Genomic DNA, 18,866 nt, shown 5'->3' on the forward strand with positions numbered 1-18,866 from the left:
GAAACCCGATGTCCCCGGAATGTGCAATTGAGATTGACGAGCACGGCGAAATCGGCGAGCCACATTCCAGTCACGTTTCTCCTCGACCCGGTCGTAATTGCGTCGCGACAGATCGTTCCGTAATTGATTCTGGCAGGACAGACGCATCAGGGCGACGTGTCTTACAGCCTTGATCCTGACTTTCTACATAATCGATCCTAGCTCTCGAGAACGCGGGCAATCGATTTTTTAACGCGATTTTAGCTATTAACACGAATTCAAATTACATCGGCCAGCATGAATGCAGTTTATTTCGTTGTTGGAGGAACAAATACCGATTTAGGTACTCTATGGAGATTCAAAATAAATAATTTAGTAATTGTTGTAGTACTAGCTTTTGTTCAAATTGCGTTTCTAGCGAAGTTAAAATTGTTTTGTCAGATTTCTTAGGGTGAAGGGAACTTTTTGGTTTTTGAAAATTAGTAATACCAGGATCTACGACCCCAATACTCTGGAATGATGATGTCGTAATTAATAATGTATAGCTAAGAGAGATATGAATTTTACACGGTATAGGAGTCGCGTGACGCCGCTTATGCGAGCGTTGAAATCACCGAGCGCGTTGAGATCTCCGGGCTCTTGTAGCCTAACCAAACACGCTATCACTATGCAATTTTTTCGGGGCTTGTACAGCTTGCTCACTTTCTATTGCCACTGTTACTCTTCCTCAATTTCCAAAAGTCAGATGGAATTAATAAATTATAACCTTTGATATTCTCGCAACTAAGGAAAAATTTCCCTTGATATATTTCTTGTTTCATGGGTGGTTGTTTTTAACTTTCTGAGTCGAATATTCACAGCACAGCTTCCCACGAGACCCACGCCCGTATCACGTTTCTTACTTAATAATGCAACAAATTTATTCCACTCGCGGAACCTGGTTCTTCGGCTTTTTTTCCCTCGAAACCGTGTCACTGTGCAAATAGAAAACCGCGAACTGGATGTAACAGTTTCTGACCGGACTGGCGAACTCTATGAAGAAAGTGGTAGCTTCGAAAATGGCAAAACCGCCGGAGAGAACTTTTACACCGGTTTCGTTTTCGCTGAACTTACACGAGAAACTGGATGGCTCCCGGATGATCGATGGGGAATTGGATCAACCGATGCTACGTGAGAAGATTTCATGGTCGCGCCACGTTGCTCGGTGTTTATTTCCTAACTAGGAACAAATTGTCACGGAGAAACAAGGCTTGTATCCGGCAGGCGATTCCGCGAAGGAACTTCGGATTGTTTTAGAACAAACGTTTCCCACGAAAAACGCGTCCCCGTGGTGGTGCGAGGTCCGCCCGGTTTTACGATCGCCTATGGAAAGTGGCCATTCGCTTTCATCTGTCAAACGTACACAGCCTCGCCGTTCCAGCAGGCTTTTCATGAAATTAATGGACTAGAACCAAGCTGCAACCGATGGTTTGTCCCGTGAAATATACTTAAACGCGATTGTCCGCGGTTTTCCTGAGTTCATGGACACCCGGAGATGTCGAAACCCTGAAGCCGGCCACTTCTTCTTCGAATTCCTCCACTCATTCCTGGTCTCGATCCTCTAATTTAAGTTCTGCAATTGAACTTTGTTTCGTTCGTGTTTACTAGGCATCCACGTTTACAAAATAAAAAGATAATTACAAATCGAAGAAATTGAAAGAAAACGCAGATTATTTCTCGGGACAGAATATTTTATAATTCAAAGCAAAATTAGATTAGATAAAATTAGAAGAGAAAAATATTTATTTCATTCGGGTGCCTCGCAATTAATGGAGAAAATTTTTATTTTGCATAAAGATCCGCGGTCTGGTGATTAGCGTATCGCGGTATGCGTTGATTGCTCAACAAAAGCCATAAGTTCCTCCAGCGTGTCGGTTCGACGGACTGCGTGAAACTAGAAGTTTCTTCGCGGCTGTTTTACGAGTCGAATAATGAATGGTCCAGGTTGTCGCTTCCGTGGTGGAGAGCCTTAAACCAATTATTAAGAGCCTTAAACCAATGACCGTTCGGTTGACCGTGGATAATTGTCGCGAAGTAGACAGCACAGGCCTATAAAGGTCCGAGCTGGTTGGACAGGCGAAAGTCGTCCACCGTATATAAATAATCCTGGTGCACTTATCCGTTTGGTTTCAGTGCATCTTGATCCATCGTCTGGCAACATCTCGCCATGGGACGCCTGGTAGGTACCATAACATTTTACCCTACACCCTTCGATTTCATTCTCTACTTCGCCCTCCAAATTCTTTCATCCCTTGCTTTCTATAACTACAGTTATACTACTATTTTACAATATTTTTATTTTATTAGTATCAGCTTCACTTTAATTTCTGATAGGGATTCCTTCTCTATTTAGAACTAGATTTAATTATTCCTCCGATTAGTATTCCTCCGATTTCGACTCTCCAACTAGATTATCAGACTACGAAGATCCCCTAATTATTACTCAACATCTTTTTCTGCCTCCCACCATCAGCAGCCCAGCATAATCGCCTTCCTCTGCCTCTCAATCGCCCTATCATGCGCCGCAACGCGCAAAGAGGACCTGGAAAGGGCAGCGGAGCTGGCAGTGGAGAAGGCAGCGGAAAGGGCAGCAGAAAGGGCCGTGGAAAAGGCCCTGGAAAGTGGGAATTCGACCACAGAGTCGAAAACGGTTCGCGATTCGTACTCGAGCGTCCGGAAACCACCACCGCGAGAGAACTCGAGGGGCAACGAGAGATTCGCCGGTCGCTTCTCGTCTTCAGCGGACGACATGGATCAAGAAGATGACGCCGACGATTGGCGGAGGTTCCCCAAACGTCACAGGACGAAACCATTCGGCTGGAGGAGCAAACTCGACGATGACTGGAGAAGGTACCCTAGGAGCGACTGGGTGGCCGAGGCTCCGTGGGAGAAGCCTAAGGTGGTCACTATAGAAAAGAAGGTTCCAGTGCCTGTCACCGTCGAGAAGAAGGTCCCCTATCCCGTGTACAGGCATGTTGACGACCGCTTATTTTTATACGAGATACTAAGTTGTTTTCCATATGAAATGTCTGATTTTTGACGGTAACATAAGCGAACTTTTTCATAAATAAATCTAGTTCAGCGAAGCAAGCGCGCGATCGCAATCCAATTGAACCAACGTGAAATTTCAGACACGTGCCCTACGAAGTGAAGGTCCCAGTGCCCCAGCCTTACACAGTCGAGAAAAAAGTGCCCTACCCCGTGAAGGTGTACGTCAACGTTCCCGTTGAGGTCCCAGAGCCCTACACAGTGGAGAAGCAGGTGCCTTACGAGGTCAAGGTCGACCGGCCAGTGCCGTACAAGGTGGAGGTTCCGGTCCCTCAGCCGTACACCGTTGAAAAGAAGATACCAGTCGAAGTCAAAGTACCTATTCCCGAGCCGTACATGGTCGACAAGCACGTGCCCTACGAGGTGAAGGTCCCAGTGAAGGTACCAGAGCCCTACGAGGTCGAGAAGAAGGTCCCGGTGCCTGTCAAGGTCGTCGTCCATCGACCTTATCCAGTCCCTGTGCCTAAACCTTATCCTGTGGAGGTTGCCAAGCCTTATCCAGTCCCTGTGGCCAAACCCTATCCTGTCAAGGTCAAGGTCCCGGTTGAAACACCCTATCCTGTGCCTATAGAGAGGCCTGTGCCTATTCCTGTTGAGGTAATTGAACCTGAACCTTACACCGTTGAGAAACCTGTCGAGGTAGAAGTGAGGAGGCCGTACCCTGTGCCGGTTAAGGTTCAAGTAGATAGGCCCTACGAGGTTCTGATGCCTAGACCTGTGCCCGTTCCTGTGGAAAAACCTTTCCCTTATTGGGTCCAGGTGCCGGTGCCTCTGGAGCAGGACTGGAACGGGATTGGCAACCAAGAGATTTATGAGAGGAAGGATTCCAAGGCTGATAAGAAGACTGAGGATAGTGATAAGAAGAGGGTGACCAGCAGGCCTCGTAGGAGGCCCGTGAGGACCCGTCAGAAAGGGATCTAGATTTTTATAGAGACTGAAGTTGGAGCGTGGAAGATGAGGACGAATGTTTCAGCGTTTATGTAGCGGTTGCATGATTGAATATAGAGTAATTTGTAAAGTAGGGTGTAATATCGTGTTTCATTTTCTTTCGGCTTCTAGATTTTGATCATTGAACTGTGGAATTTTTGAGGAATTATGAAATGGAAGATTTGGTGCACACCAATCAACCCTTGCACATCATTCGGGATGCCCTCACGAGTCCTGAAGCAATCACTATTAAACACTCCTCTTTCCACTGATCTAGCAGACTTGGCTTCTCTCTAGAGTCCAAGTGTCTCCGGTTGTCAGCCATATATCCCAGTTATAAAATTATACCACAATTAACACTCGATTCAGGAAATGATTTAGCGCTCAACTCGCGTACAATGTACACGAACTGTTAACGTTAAATTACGGTGTGCATTCCAACAACAGAAAATAAAGATCCGCGTCCGACCAATTAGATATTCCCGCGACCGCCATTAAGGAAATTCTATCGGAAGCAATATAATTCCACCCGACCGTCTGTAATCATCTCATCGATCAATCGATTCTAAATCATAGCTGGTAACAGCGGTTTCCGCGTGACAAAAATAAATCCTGCGCATACCTAGGTAACCTGTCCGACACGTCCTTATTAACTCACCGATCGGTGATTAAGCGAGTGGCCGGATCGCCGTGCATTTCCCACGAGCCGATACACAACCGTTCGCTCGGTTTCGCAAAGAATTGCAGTGAGTTGCGAGGAAGCGAAGCGGCTTCGAATTAATGGCCTCACGGTCAAGAATTCCTCGCGCGTTCTGCGTACGCGACCGGAAAAAATCAAATCCGCCGGCTTTCCCTGATCTTAGGAAGAGCAGAGCTCGCCGTTGATCGATTATCCGAGGATCGACCGGCTCGAAGGCCATTCGTTTCACCGTCATTCGCAGCTTCCGGTCTTCCTGAGTGATTTAAAGGGGGATGCTCGTGTAACTGTCGCGGAAAATCGATTATTTCATTGTATCATTTATAATATACTTTTCCCTTTTTTGTATTAGAGGCGTGAAACTTTTCAGATTTTTTGGTATAACCCCAGGGATCTAATTTTTGGGATCTAACGATTGAGTGCCAATGCATGCACCTGCCGAAGAGAATAACAATTGTATGCAACTTGATGCAACGGTGACGAGAAGATGAATCTAAAATTTGTCTAGTAGTTTTTGTATGTATCTTTGTGCCTGTAAAATAATAAATTTCTATACCCGATAGTTTTCTAGACAAAAAAGGTGATTTAAGCCGATTATCCGATCGCGAACGAATGCGAGCTCGCGATGAAAACATCTGGTTTCTCAGATTGGCATCGACTCGATTATTTATCGGCCGGGGAAACGACAGATCCCGACTTCCTGCCTCGAGGATCCTTTTCATCGCCGATTGAAATATCGCGGGCCAGCTGGAACGATCGCTACTCTCACTGGTGTTCGCCACTTTCTCACGTTCAATAACTCCGCAACGATAATAATCATCCTCGAAACAGGTGTTCCATACGGCTAAACGATCGCTTATCCTCTGGATCCCGGGCATTCATAAATATTCGATCGGACAATTAAATTTCGACGCGACCTTTTAACGAGCTTTCCATCGAATCCGTATCGTAACTCGCATCGCTGCGCTGCGCTGCGCTGCGCTGCGCTGGGCCGCGTTCTCCGCGGATAATGGATGCAGCAGCGAAACAATTAACGTAACGACTACATTAGAGCGATCTGCATAATCGGATGTGTTACGGCACCAGATGGAATTCTGTGCCGTAATTACTCCCGGCACAGGTGCTAACGATCGATCAGAGCCGGTCGGGAACCTGTCGAATACTCGAGCGGGGCATTCCTCCCGCGACAAAAAAAGAACCCGCGTAACGACTCCGAACGAAAACTGTGTTCGCGGTGGTATCGTTCCGGTGAGAACCGAGCTTAATCCATCCGGGCAATTAACGTCCGTCGACGCGTTGCCGCGGATCTACGCGATCGATCTCGACGCGCGGTTTCATCCGACACGGCAGATCGTATATCCGAGCGCGTTCCCCTACCACGCGAGGCTCTCCCCACTTCTCTTTCACTCTCCGGTTTTCGTTTTCTTCCAACACCCTTCCACCTGGACTCTCTCTTCCTTCCTCTAGCGCTCTCTGTCGGACCAAAGGACTCTCGGTCGCGGACGAGAGGATCCGGGACTGGAAACGTCGCGGTCACGCGCGCCAAGTCCTTCCGTGGGGACCGGATGCGGAGGGGGCAATAGTCCTGCCGAGAACCTATGAAATATGGAAGGAGCCAAGAAAGAGAGAGAGCACAGCCCCGGGACCCTGCGTGCGCAGGGTGCTCAGAATTTGCCTGCGCAGCGGCGTAGAATCCGATTTTTCAAAATCCATTCGAATTGTTAAGAACAGAGACGGATTCTGAGACGTATTATGTTATGTGTTATATAAAATCGTACAGGAGGGGGCCCTCGCCACAGCTGAGAGGCAAGGCGCTAATAAATAATAACAAACAGTACGATATCATGTATCCAATTTTCTAGCTTGCGGTACCTTTACGTAACCCAGAGCCCGGAGACTAATAACACCAAGAAAACGTCCGAAGCCAGTCCCGAACGAGAACAATGCTGCGTTCGGATGTCAAGTGATGCAACTGGCAACGTGCTGGATCGATTCCTCATCCGAATAGGGATCTATTAGGGATCTAGCCGATCGATGTAACAAGAACGCCTCCGGTCCGTGTCGAGCGGTCCGCGTTCCGACGCGTGAGCAACTCGGTGCGGGCTTCCGCCAGCAAAAGCCAGCGGTTTCCCTTTCACCCTGGAAGAGGATTCGGGCGTCGTCTACGCCAGTGGGCCCGGTTATGGAACGAACGTGGACGCGGGGCACACACCGAGGCACACAGGATCCAGAAAAATGCAACAGCGTCGCGAGCGTGTTGATCGAACGGCCGAGACGCCTGTACGGCACACCGTGTTTCACTTTTCCGCGAACGTACACACAGGGGGGCTAGCTGGCTAGCTCGCTCGCTCGCTCGCCTGCCCGCCTGCCCGCGATGAACCGACGGGGGAAAGCGGACTATAAAATCGACGGCGTCTTGGGGGGAAGTATCCAGTAAAGTCTGGACTTCGACCAGATATCGGAGTGCCTCTCTGACATGAAAATTTTGGTGAGTACCGACTCCGATCGAGGAAACCCTGAAACTCGTCCTGCTAACTCGGTTCCGCGTCAGACACTTTTGTCAGCGACTGAGCGACGCGATTAACTCGGCAGAATGTTTGGAAATCGGTACACGTTCTTGGAACGTAGCTGCGACGCCAGGCACGCCAAGATCAAGTTCCTCGTGGCAGGAATTTCTGGGACAATAGTTGACGCTTTTGACGATTTCATTCAAGCCCTGGCTAGATTCCTGATATTCTTGTGTAAAATTCTCTCTCTTATACACTTTTGTTCTTTGACATAAATGTTGATCCTTTTATTGGAATTGACGTAAACAGCCGATAGTTGAAACTAGTGCTATTAGGATCTAGATTCAATCCTGCGACTGTAACTCTAAAGTAACGGTACCAGTCCTGGGAACTTCGAGTCAACACGCTACACGCTGGTTATTTAATAAATTCTGATAATCTATGACTCATAGTTTATGAATTTCTTAATCGATCTTACAATAGCATTGACGATTTTAGTCGAGAACCAACAGGCTACACCCAGGAATGTAATGCAATCGTTATCTAAATACTGCAACAGAGCCATTGAGACTTCTATTGATCATTCGAATGTTGCGATAACCTGACAATGACTTAGTCTTCCTGATATTGTCCATAGTTGCCTTCGATTCTAGAGAGAAAGTATAAAAATGAATGAAAGTGTGTCGCGTTGATGACCTCTTCCCCGAAGGATTAATCAATTTCTCATAAATGGGGTGTCAAGCCCAATTGAAAAATTGTTGAATATAGGAAACGCTAGAGCCTAACCCGATTTCTTGCAGGTTCCCTTGTTATTCCTGGGCCTGCTGGCCGCAGGACACTGCGAGTCCGAGACCTCGAAGTCAGCGGATTCGAAGGAAGAGTCCACTGTCGAGAAAAAGCAAGAGAAACGCGGTCTCAGTGGCTTGGAAGGCAGCTACGAGGGCGGCGATTATGGTGGTGGCGGTGAAGAATACGGTGGCGGCGGCGGAGGCGGTGGTGGCGGCGATTACGGTGGCGGATACGGAGGCGGGTACGGCGGCGGGTACGGCGGCGGTTACGGCGGCGGGTACGAAGAGGGCCAGAACAAAGTGAAAATAGTCACGATCGAGAAGAGCGTGAAGGTTCCGTACCCGGTCGAGAAGAAGGTTCACTACCCGGTGGAGAAGGAGATACCGTACCCGGTGAAAGTAGCCGTTCCTCAGCCGTACCCGGTAGAGAAGAAGATACCCGTGCCCGTGAAGGTGTTGGTTAAAGTACCCGTCCATATACCACAACCGTACCCGGTTGAGAAGAAGATTCCATACCCAGTGCAAGTTCCAGTGGAGCGACCGGTTCCCTACAAGGTCTACGTGCCTCAGCCGTACCCGGTGGAGAAGAAGATCCCGTACCCAGTGAAGGTACCCGTCCCACAGCCGTACCCGATCGAGAAGCCTGTCCCGTACCCAGTGAAGGTCTTGGAACACGTTCCACAACCGTTCCCAGTGGAGAAGCCGGTCCCGTACCCGGTGAACATACCCGTCGAGCGACCGTACCCGGTTCACGTACCAAAACCGTACCCGGTTCCGGTCGAGAAACACGTTCCGGTACCTGTGGAGAAGCCGGTGCCCTACCCGGTGAAGGTCCACGTGGAGAGGCCGGTCGGTGTACCCGTTGAGAAGCCGGTGCCCGTCGAAGTCAAGGTGCCCGTACCCGCCCCGTACCCGGTCGAGAAGCAGGTACCCGTCCCGGTCGAGCATCCGGTGCCGTACGCGGTCAAAGTGCCCGTAGAGCGGCCGGTAGCCGTCTCGGTCGCGAAACCCGTACCCGTACCCGTTGCCAAACCCGTACCCTACCCGGTCAAAGTACCCGTGCCCGTTCACATCCACAGCGAACACGGCGGCGGAGGTGGCGGAGGCGGGTACGAGGGTGATTACGGCGGCTCCAGTTACGGAGATCATTCTTATTAAATACCCGCGAACCTGCTTGATGGGTACCCGACCGTGCTGGCCTACGTAGGGCCTCCTCCTTCGCTCCTGACGCAGCCGGAGGACGTATTCGTTCGCATGATCGTATACTCGAAGACAATCGCTGCACTGGGAAAAACCGGGTGGGACGAACGATCTGCCGCCGATCCTCGATGGCGGTCCGTCGGCCGGCGAATTAGATGCTAGTACCTTTTTGATACATTTTGATACCTGAGTACCTAAGAACCACTGTATACATGTACTGTACAAAGATCCGGTGTGACTCGCGGCGCGACGAGCACACCCATGTACCATTGTGTCTTTCGCTTCTTTCTAATAAAACCAAAGAGCAAAATCCAGAATAGTCTCTTCTGAACACCTGCCTGTCCATGGGTCCTGGGCTCTGTCTACATTCTAGGTTCGAACACCCCTTCTGTGCCCTATCTCAATCCTGAAACTCTACCTCAATCCTAATCTTCATCTCGATCCCGAGCCCGATCGACCACCAGGAGTTTCGTTCGTGGATTACCGAGCTTCCGTGTTTCGTTTCCTACGTTTCCTACGTTTCCTACGTTTCCCACGGCGGGCTCTTGTTCTGTTAGGTCGAATCAAGGCCGCGAATCAGCCGTTTCGTCGTTGTTTCGTAACGATTCCGCACAGTCACCCAGGCTCGCCAAATAGCCCATGTTACAACGACGTTACGCCCGTGACCAGTCGGCTTCCCGGGAAAATTCGAAAGTAAAGTAACGCGCGCGATCCGTAGCGCGCCGGTTCCCTCGAATCCGCAAACGCGGAAGCACGCTCCGCCGTAATTAGCGCAGCAAAAACCTGGCCGGCAATTAGCCACCGGCAGGGGAGAGAGAAGAACTTTCATCCGATTCGCGCACACGTAACGCATCCGACCCGATCTTATCGGCACCCGAAAAATTCGACGTCCTCGACTTCGGGAGAAAGCTTACTTCTCCCTTGCTGGCTAACGGTGGAAAGGGATGGCGTAATCTCGAGTGCTTATGTCATTTACGGACGAAATTCGGCAGCGCTTATGTCATTTATGAACGACATTCGCCAGTGCAATTTCATTTCGCATGAAAGTGGTATCGCTCGGTGAGAGGTACATTGACGGTCAAAAGTGTTCAGTAAATTTATGGACGAAATTCGGGAGTATAATTTTATTACAAACGAAAACAACATGGCCGAGTGAGAGGTACATGGATGTTGAAAATTATTTAGACCCTGTTGCGTGTAACTGCAACAAAATATGCGGGAAATATAAATTTTTGTTCCAATGAAATCGGAACTACCTTCTGCTAAATTTCAACACTAATTTCGCTAGAAAAAGAGTACGATAATTTTCAACTAAAGCTCGAAGCCGCTTCGTGCCTTTTCAAACAGCACTATGCAAACAATTAGGAACTGTCTGGGTGAAACCAGGATCAATTCTCGATCAGGATTTTCTCGATCAAGCCTGCAACCTAGAAATACTCCCACATTCTTAGCACCGATAGAAATATTCAAAGTCACTTGACCATTTTATGGCTTTCGGAGAAAATCAATTGGAAAATCATGGTATGCGAGCAACGATCCATAACGTTGAATATTCCAAGTGAAACAGCTATTTCCTCGTATCCGCTGAATATTCCTTCGAGCCTTCGAGCATGCTCAAAGAGAATTCTCTATCAAGATCACTATAAAAACAGATGAATGTACTCACCGGATGTAGGGTATGTTCGCAGGGACGTGGTATTTCGATCCAGGATCGAAATCGTCTTCGGATCTAAGCACCGGAGGTTTGATCCCAGCATATTGCTCCATCAGACGATGCCAATGGCAATTATACTCCTCTCTGTTGATATAACCGCGGAACACGTCCCACCTCCATCTGTCCATCGCTATACTGAATGGCAGCATCACCAATTTATCCATCGCCAGGGTGAATAAATAATTAATGTCCGCCGCGGACTCGTCGATGTACTTATTCCCTAATCCCAGAGTCTGCAGATGCTTAGGCGTGGCGACGCTTAGGGCAACTGCCTGGCCGACTGCCTCGTGGAAACCTGCGTCACAATAACCGCCAATTAGAACAATGGGTACCCTCAAAATTTCTTTCTCGCGTACTGACTTCATAAAAAAATTCGAATATTAAAAATGTTGACCTTTTGAGAGAGTCCGAATATTATCGCGAGTGCCTGCGTAGGCTTAGGGCAAGTATGCGAGCGGTACGAGCTAGTCGATCTCTGGGCGGTGAAGCCGAAACAAATAAACAAATAGATAGAACAATAGAACCGGGTCCAGGGTCTCGGCTACTTCGGCTAAAAACCGTTCGAATCGCCGTTACATAATCCCAAGTGGAATCCGATCGATTATATCACGGATCCTGGTAGTAAAAAGCAATGAAGCGTGGTTGAATTAGTGGACAGCCGCAAGAAAGGCGTAAGATCGCCTGGCTGCGTTCGCAACATTTGTATCTGCCAGACCTCGGCATCGAACGGGGAAAGTAATCGCTAATTAAACGGACGAATTAGATCGGACTCGCGGAAGCGGCAGGCAATACAGCCTAAGCTCTTTCACGCCTGATGGGTGAAACATGTGGCAGCCAGTTGCTGAAAACCTGATGCTCGTGTAACTTCGATCAGTGCGTTTCGAAACGGCGCAGCAAGAAAACCAGACTCTGTCGTAATTGCTGTCCTGAAGACCGTAGGTAAGAAAAAACTATCTATCGCGAAAGAGTGACCGGATTAGCATCTGTCCGTGTGCATAATCGCTTTCTTTTCTTGCGAGGATTCTGAGAAAAAATGGTATTGAAAGTTTCTCGCGATAAATTCGAGTTCAGAGAACGTACAGGAACTGGCCGGAAGAATTTCATTAACCTCTTAGCTGTGTTGCTTTTTATAGGGGATTGTGAAAATCATTAAATGTTTTATTAATCACGCTACAATATCTTTGTTGATTTGCTTCGCTTCGTTCTCGATTGAAAATATTGTAAAATGTCTGAACGCTACCAATCTGTTTCAGTTTCCGTGAGAATTTTAACGTAAATAGCAAGTGAACGTTTAACCTTTAATGTGAATTTCATTTTATTCGAAAAGAAAGTAGGAACACCGATTAACATTAAACTCGCTGTTACAAGCACTGAAAGTGGCTGGCACAGTGCATTGCCTGACAAAAAGAACACTAAACTGCGATCGTTATAATATTGATGGTATAAAAGCCAACCGTTTGACACGTGATGGTATGTTTAGCATAACTATAAACGTTAGAGAGCATTCGAAAGATTTGTAGTTGCAGTAAGCGGATAAAGGCCGGCAGTTTAATTGTTGTATGGTGCCGGACGGAGTCTGGGACCGTTTTCGAGGTCCCAGACGGGAGAAATGCACCGTTTACGGCGTTCCATAAAGTGCGCCCGGCAAGGTCGGATGCACCGGTCGGAGATTTGTTCTCCCGGTTGCAAACTGCGTCCGAGGCGAACGACCGGCGGCCGGCGCGGAACGGTGAAAGCGCGATTATACCATAATAAAAATATTTTAACGATCTCCCGTACGGCCTGTCGAGAGTGCTCGCACATCCAGCTCGTACCCGCCGCGCGAATCCACCTGGAGCGTGTCGCTCTCGCTCTCACTCTCGCTTTCATGCTATTACTCGTAAAAGTCTCGCGGCTCGGACCGCCTACCGGAAGTCGGACGGGTACGGTTACGCAACCGGCGAACGTCGTACGTCGTTTCTTTCGCGTGCCCACTGCGTTTTGTCCCTATGTTTCCATCAATCCAGGTGTCTTCCTTTTAATAAACCGCTTTCTGATTTACACACACGCACGCACGGTCTCCAATTAATTCTCCTGGCTTCGGCGATTGTTAGTAAATATCCTGGCACTGTTCAACAAGCCCGTTCTTCAACGTGCAACCATTCGTCTAGCCCCGTAAAAATAATTGACACAGTTCTGTTCCATAATTCATATTTCAGCGAGTGATTCAAGACAATTGCCAGATAATGTGCGGTTTGTCATAATTTATTTATTTTGAGTGAGAATTGATACCATTTTTTGGTACATTAATTTTTAAGAATGTCAAACACGTCAGATACTAGAGAATATTTCACCCAAAAATGTTGGAATTTCTTGTCTTCGGAGGTCGAGTATATCTTCTACAAATTTTATTCTTTTCGGGCAAAAAAATTCGTGGTTGTTGCTGAATATGTACTCTATAAGACCCAGTACATTTTTTCAAACAATCTGCACAGGTTTTCCTGCAAAAAATTCCGAAAGACACACAAATTCCCAACCCCCAAGTCTCGCGGCAAGCCTTTAAAACAAATATTATGAGAAAGCAATAATTTCATGTACCACATTTTAATCAACGATTCAGCAGATTTTCTTATTGAAACGATAAATATCCTCGGCAAAAATCGCAGACAGCGTTTCACGCTCTCATACCGCGGCCGATATGTTCGCAACGAAACAAGAAACAGGCTCGATCAAAAAAGAAACTTAATTTGATTTTATTACAAGTCCGCGATAGCCGTAAACAATCGGAATGCCTTGCCCGTATTCCTGGCTCCAACATCCCGTGAAAATTGATCCGTTATCTCTCGATCGTAGTTTCACCGGTGCGGCGTCTTCGTATTAACGTATTTATCACGAGGAGCCGACGCACCGGAAGAGTTAATTAAATCCGAAGAAGCAGGAAGCGGGGATTTTAAATGGCCGTACCTGGATTAGCGCCGTCCCTGAATTCCCGGGCATGCCCGCTGTACCGTAAGAAGTACTGAATGTGGGCCATCTCGTGGTGCACCGTGATCAAGTCCTTCATGGTGACCTTGGTACACATCTTGATCCTGCGCGCGAGAACCAGAGCCAATTAAAACGACCATTGGGAGAGGGGTGGAGAGGGGCAGCCAATTATCTCGTCGTCTCGCGTGTAGAGACTCGAGTAATTCATGGTGTTACCTGTAATCTATGCGGTTGCAGAAGTCCCAGGCGGAAGCTTGGCAGATCAGAGGCCGGTCGCCGGGGTCGGTGATTATGCTACCGCCCCAGAATTCCGGTGGCAGCACGCTCAGGTTCAAGGACAGGTAGAACTCCTCTGCTATCCTGAACATCTCGATCGGCGTGTATCCCTGTCGTCATGCACGTCAAAATTAACAACCCTCCGACAATTTCAGATTCAGAAAAATTAATTCATATTTCTGTCTTTTTTAACACTAGATTTACGGAACACTAAAAATTTGTTGGCATTTTTTTATTATACCCAAAGAAATCAATTTGTTAAATAATTCCTCATGGATGCATCTTTACAATCTCAATATTCGTAAATTAAAAATATTCGAACCCGTGATTTTAACGGGTCCAGTAAATCTAGTGTTACGATGCTTTTCTAAGAATTCTCATATTGTTTTCTCCCGAGTCGAATAGAAAATGCGAAGATAAATTCTTGAATATTGCAGCAATTTGATGAAGAGAAAGGCAGTGAAATACATGTGGTGGAATTGAACATGACGAATTAATTAGATGGGTTTTGCGTGTGCGGATTTCGCCGATTAATAATCCCAAGGGTTCAAAGTTCCGTGTCGGTGCGTAATAAATTCCCCGCTCACAATGAACAATAAAGAGAAAGAAACAGGCGAGCGAAGCGTTTCAGCATTTCTCGAATCTTCTTCCCCTCGTCCTCGTCCGCAGCTTTCGAATAGTTATAACAACATTGTAACGCGTTACTTTCGATTCCGCTAGGGGAACAATGGTTATAAAGCGAGCCGCATTCGTTAGTCTGTCGAACCCGTGTTCTCATGTTAACGATTATATAATTTTGCTCCCTGTTACCTGCTGTTGCATTTCCTGCGTCACGTCCAGGTAAACCTTTCCTGGGTATGGCAGTGTCACGTCGATTATGTTCGCCCAGGTCTGGCCCCACACGTTCCCTAGAAAAATCCAATACATTAAAAATTCGCTGGGAAATATTTCCTTTAAAAATCCAATTTTTCCGCATTAAAAATAGACAGTAAATGTTTTCCAGATCACAGATTCAGATTGCATTTTTACCGAGAATGTGAGCCGGAAGTGGAGCATGAGCGCCGATCTTCTCAGGCCCATACAGGTCCCTCAGCTTCCTTCTGACATACGCATGCAATTCCTCGTATAGTGGTCTTATCATTTCCCATACTTGTTCAACGTCCTCCTGGAAGTTTGGACTCTCGTAGGGGAACATCCAATACTCAGCCGCGTCCGTGAAATCTGTGAGAAAAATCATTCTCGGCATCTTTTTGCTAAGCAATCTAGAATTGAATAGAACACTTCCTGAGACAGTATCCTGTATTTCTAATTATTAGCAAGTGGTGTGGCAAAATTAAATGAACTATTGTAACTAGCGTAAATTTCCATTAATCCTCTATGTCCAAGAAGTCCATTCAATAACAATTTTCAATCCCATTTGGTGCTGTTATCAGCTGGTCTAGAAAAATGAACTTCTTGAATCTCCTCCTAAGCATCGATTATTGACTAAATAAAATCTGTGTCAACTCTAGGGGTGAAATAATTTTTAGGAAACGAGCTTCTAGGTCTAAGAAATCCACGGGATTCAATTTTGAAGCATTCGCAATTACACCTAGCAAAATCAAATCCAGTCCGGTCAAATGAAAATTTGACGCAACCCTCGGACCACGATGAAACGTACTGTTCAACCTCGCGGCTTCATTGTTCAAGGTGACAAGCTGCTGATAAAGATCCTTAATCCTCATCCCGCTGCGTCTCCTCCACTCGGTCCATACGTACTGCAACTCGTCCCAGTTCCTGCTCCTCGCCATGATCTGCGAGATATCTGCGAAAGAGACGTTTCCCCCTAAGTGACCAAGAATGCTGTCTCAATTTCCATCAGACCGCAAACCATCGACCATTCACGCGTCCAAGAAGACGTCGAACGAAATGTATTTTCGCCGGAGATCCGAGGGGAACGTGATCACGTTCGAGCAGCTTTCACGTTGATCGCGCGATCAATTTGTCTCACAGACGGTTTCTTGCGACACGTGTGATCTAAGCACCGCTCGGAGCGAGTTACCGCAGCGATTACGGGTTGAATCGACTGTTTCTCGATTCAATACCGCGGGAGGCCACGGAAGCCACCGCGTGTCCACTTTTTTTCTTTTTTTTTTCCAGTTCATTAGGCTCGCTCGTAATGAGATCGAGTTACGGAACACCGATACGGAACCGAATGGGTTTACACTCGGAAAATCGGTTTCCTCTAGACAACTGTCTGGAACGCTGCAGGCACGCCTAATCGGTCATTATGCGTCATTCAAGGTGCAACCGGACGGACAAAAATAGAAAATTAACCCCTAGCGATTCACTGTGCGATGTTACTCTGATTAAACCTTCTCTGTCGTAAATGGACAAGCAAAAATGTATTATAGTATTTTGGTTGGACATACTGAGAAAGAAAATAAGTTTTATTTCACTCTATTTTCATTTTCCGTAAAGGTCTGCTGACGAATATTAAATATTTTCTCTTATTAAATATTATAATTATGTTAAATAGTATCTCTTAATTATATCTCTTATTCCTCTTTTTTTTTCTCGAGTTTCTACAAAGGCCCTTGCTATGGAAATATCCTATGCGTTTCTTTCAAGATTTTCTTTACTGCCACAGTGATTCTTCGGTATCTTGCATAATTTCACAGCAAAAGGAAAGAAATCTGTATTTTGTGAAAGGTTTTCCCGGGCTCTTGAGTGATGACTAGAGAACAATGGCCGGTAAACTATCGAACGCAAAAAAGAAATTATCCTGGAACCTCCAATCGGTGGTTGAGCAAATATTCATGAAATTAGCATCGAAATCGCTAGGGTGGATAGATCGCGAACAAGGATAACAGCGGAGGATCCGGCGTGTTGGCTCCGATGCATTTTCATGAACGCGTTTCAACGTAGAATTCCGGTCCGATCTAGCATCGCGATCGGAGAGAGAGAGGCGCTTTCTTGCGCGTAACAGTCGAATGCGATAATTTCCCCGTGAAAATCGGATTGTTACGTTTTGGTCACGGGGATCCAGGTGGAGGAACGTCGATCGTTACCTGGGTACAGGCGCAGTCCGCACCGGAACGGGTCGTTGTACGCGCAAATGCTAGCCTCGTTGTAGACCGCCAGCATGTCGTTGATCACACGATTGTACTGGAACACACAGAATCGCATAACGATAGTTTACGATCGTTTCCGTAACAGGGCAAAAAGGATCCGCGAAGTCTGCTCGCTTCCTGCACGCACGCTCGCCGTTCTTTTCTCATTATCGCTTCCGTGTGCGTTCGTCCGAGGGAATGTGTTCTCGAAACGAAACGCGCCACTTTTTATGCACGTTTCTTGCGATACGGAGGTTCGCAGATATCGATAGCAGCGAAACGGAAGCTCGAAGTCGCTGCACAACCGGTAATAATTATTCATCTCGCGTTTTCCCGCGCGGGCGCGCGGAAACTTCGACGCGTGGAAAGCAGTACCAATGATCTCTTGCAGGTGTGATCAATCCTGAGTGTAAGTTAAATTTTGAATTTTTATTTTCGCCCTGGGCGACACCGTGGTACCGCGATGACGGCGCAGCAGCATTTCTGCCATGTAAAATATTATTTCGCATTTTCCTGCGCGAGCGCCCGGAGACTTCAACGCGTGGAAAGCGGTGCGCGTATCAATAGATCTCTTCGGGTGCGATTTATCATGTCAATAAAGATATTCTCCTGATCATTTACTCGCTGGTAGGAATGTAATAATCTTCTACGAACCAATGATCTGTTCAGTTGCTTGATCGTTTCCTCAATGGCAGGTTCGATGGTTAAACAAAAAAATGATGGTTGGAGAAATATTTGGAACCATTCTTAATCCAACGAATTCCTTTCACCGTTGACAGTGTGTATCCATATTGATACAAATTAAATGAAATTGACGCGGATTACGGCAAGGTTCTCGTTACGTTAATTTTATCTGTCTTCCGTTACACTTTCGCGAGCATTCCTAATTGAAAATTCACGCGATCGACGCACTAAAGAGTGCGGAAAGTCGCCGGCGCGTGACACGGCAAATATAAATAAGAAATTGTCTAATTGATGAGAGCACTTTCAGCGTGCAATTTACAGGTGTTCGCATGATTTTCAAACATCTTTATTACCCTGTCCAGCTGGTCCGGCGGAAGTGCAGAAGGCCCCACCGCCGACAAGTATCTCAGACGTCGCCTGGTCAACGGATCTCGAACGTTGTTCACGTCGATCCTCGAGATCAATTGCCAAGCCTGGTTCTGGAAGTCCGCGTAGATCCTCTGCGACTCCAACTAAAAAGAAAATCGAACGGTCGCGTCGTAACTCGGTTGCTATTGGTGATAGAAAAAACTATTCCAAACGAAACTTGCTTGGTTTCGAGGGTAGCCTAATCTCATGTTAACAGTTTTTCTATAAGTGGACGCGTAGAAAACGTGTGAAGGTCAACTCCGCTATTTTTTTTAACGGAATGGTATATTTTCTATGTGCTGTCTAATAGGGCATTTTAAGATGCATACAGTGACCTACGACTCAAGGTCATTCAAAATTATTGACGGTTAACTGCAATGGAAAATATTTTACTCTGAGTTGACCCTCATATGTCCTCCACGCGTCCCTCTACAGAACAAAGCTCCGGGGTTGCAATATAGGTCGGAAACAAGTTCCACTGGGGTAAAGCAATCAGCTGTGAGGCGAGCACCGGTGCGGAACAGGTTGCAAATCGTCGAACGA

The 18,866-nt window shown here is 47.0% G+C and overlaps 3 protein-coding genes across 4 annotated transcripts in view; 2 read left to right on the top strand and 1 right to left on the bottom strand.

Moving 5' to 3' along the window:
* Ance-3 (angiotensin-converting enzyme Ance-3) overlaps window positions 1-18,866 on the bottom strand; it is a 67,848-nt gene that overhangs the window by 39,763 nt on the left and 9,219 nt on the right. For both annotated transcript variants that reach the window (XM_076795412.1, XM_076795411.1), the window contains exons 3-10: window positions 18,269-18,427; window positions 17,190-17,286; window positions 15,800-15,943; window positions 15,169-15,360; window positions 14,950-15,047; window positions 14,080-14,249; window positions 13,843-13,967; window positions 10,852-11,194 (exon numbers count right to left, since the gene is read on the bottom strand). In XM_076795412.1, the coding sequence (XP_076651527.1) occupies window positions 10,852-11,194; window positions 13,843-13,967; window positions 14,080-14,249; window positions 14,950-15,047; window positions 15,169-15,360; window positions 15,800-15,943; window positions 17,190-17,286; window positions 18,269-18,427 (1,328 nt within the window). The remainder of the gene's footprint in view (window positions 1-10,851; window positions 11,195-13,842; window positions 13,968-14,079; window positions 14,250-14,949; window positions 15,048-15,168; window positions 15,361-15,799; window positions 15,944-17,189; window positions 17,287-18,268; window positions 18,428-18,866) is intronic.
* Window positions 1,954-3,987, top strand: LOC143358113 (uncharacterized). The gene is made up of 3 exons (XM_076795014.1): window positions 1,954-2,052; window positions 2,429-2,988; window positions 3,150-3,987. Exons 1-3 carry the CDS (start codon window positions 1,954-1,956, stop codon window positions 3,985-3,987), a joined length of 1,497 nt encoding a protein of 498 aa, XP_076651129.1.
* Window positions 6,964-9,488, top strand: LOC143358343 (uncharacterized). Its single transcript, XM_076795413.1, has 2 exons — window positions 6,964-7,178; window positions 7,998-9,488. The coding sequence occupies exons 1-2, from the start codon at window positions 7,167-7,169 to the stop codon at window positions 9,141-9,143; spliced, it is 1,158 nt and encodes a 385-aa protein (XP_076651528.1). The 5' UTR covers window positions 6,964-7,166; the 3' UTR covers window positions 9,144-9,488.

This window comes from Halictus rubicundus, chromosome 10 (genome assembly GCF_050948215.1).
Source record: "Halictus rubicundus isolate RS-2024b chromosome 10, iyHalRubi1_principal, whole genome shotgun sequence".
Taxonomy (NCBI): Eukaryota; Metazoa; Arthropoda; class Insecta; order Hymenoptera; family Halictidae; genus Halictus; species Halictus rubicundus.

Coding starts and splice junctions, on each gene's coding strand:
- LOC143358113 (XM_076795014.1), top strand. CDS start 1,954: ATGGTCCAGGTTGTCGCTTCCGTGGTGGAGAGCCTTAAACCAATTATT. Junction 2,053..2,428: donor CCGTGGATAATTGTCGCGAA/GTAGACAGCACA, acceptor CTCTCCAACTAG/ATTATCAGACTACGAAGATC. Junction 2,989..3,149: donor GTCCCCTATCCCGTGTACAG/GCATGTTGACGA, acceptor GTGAAATTTCAG/ACACGTGCCCTACGAAGTGA.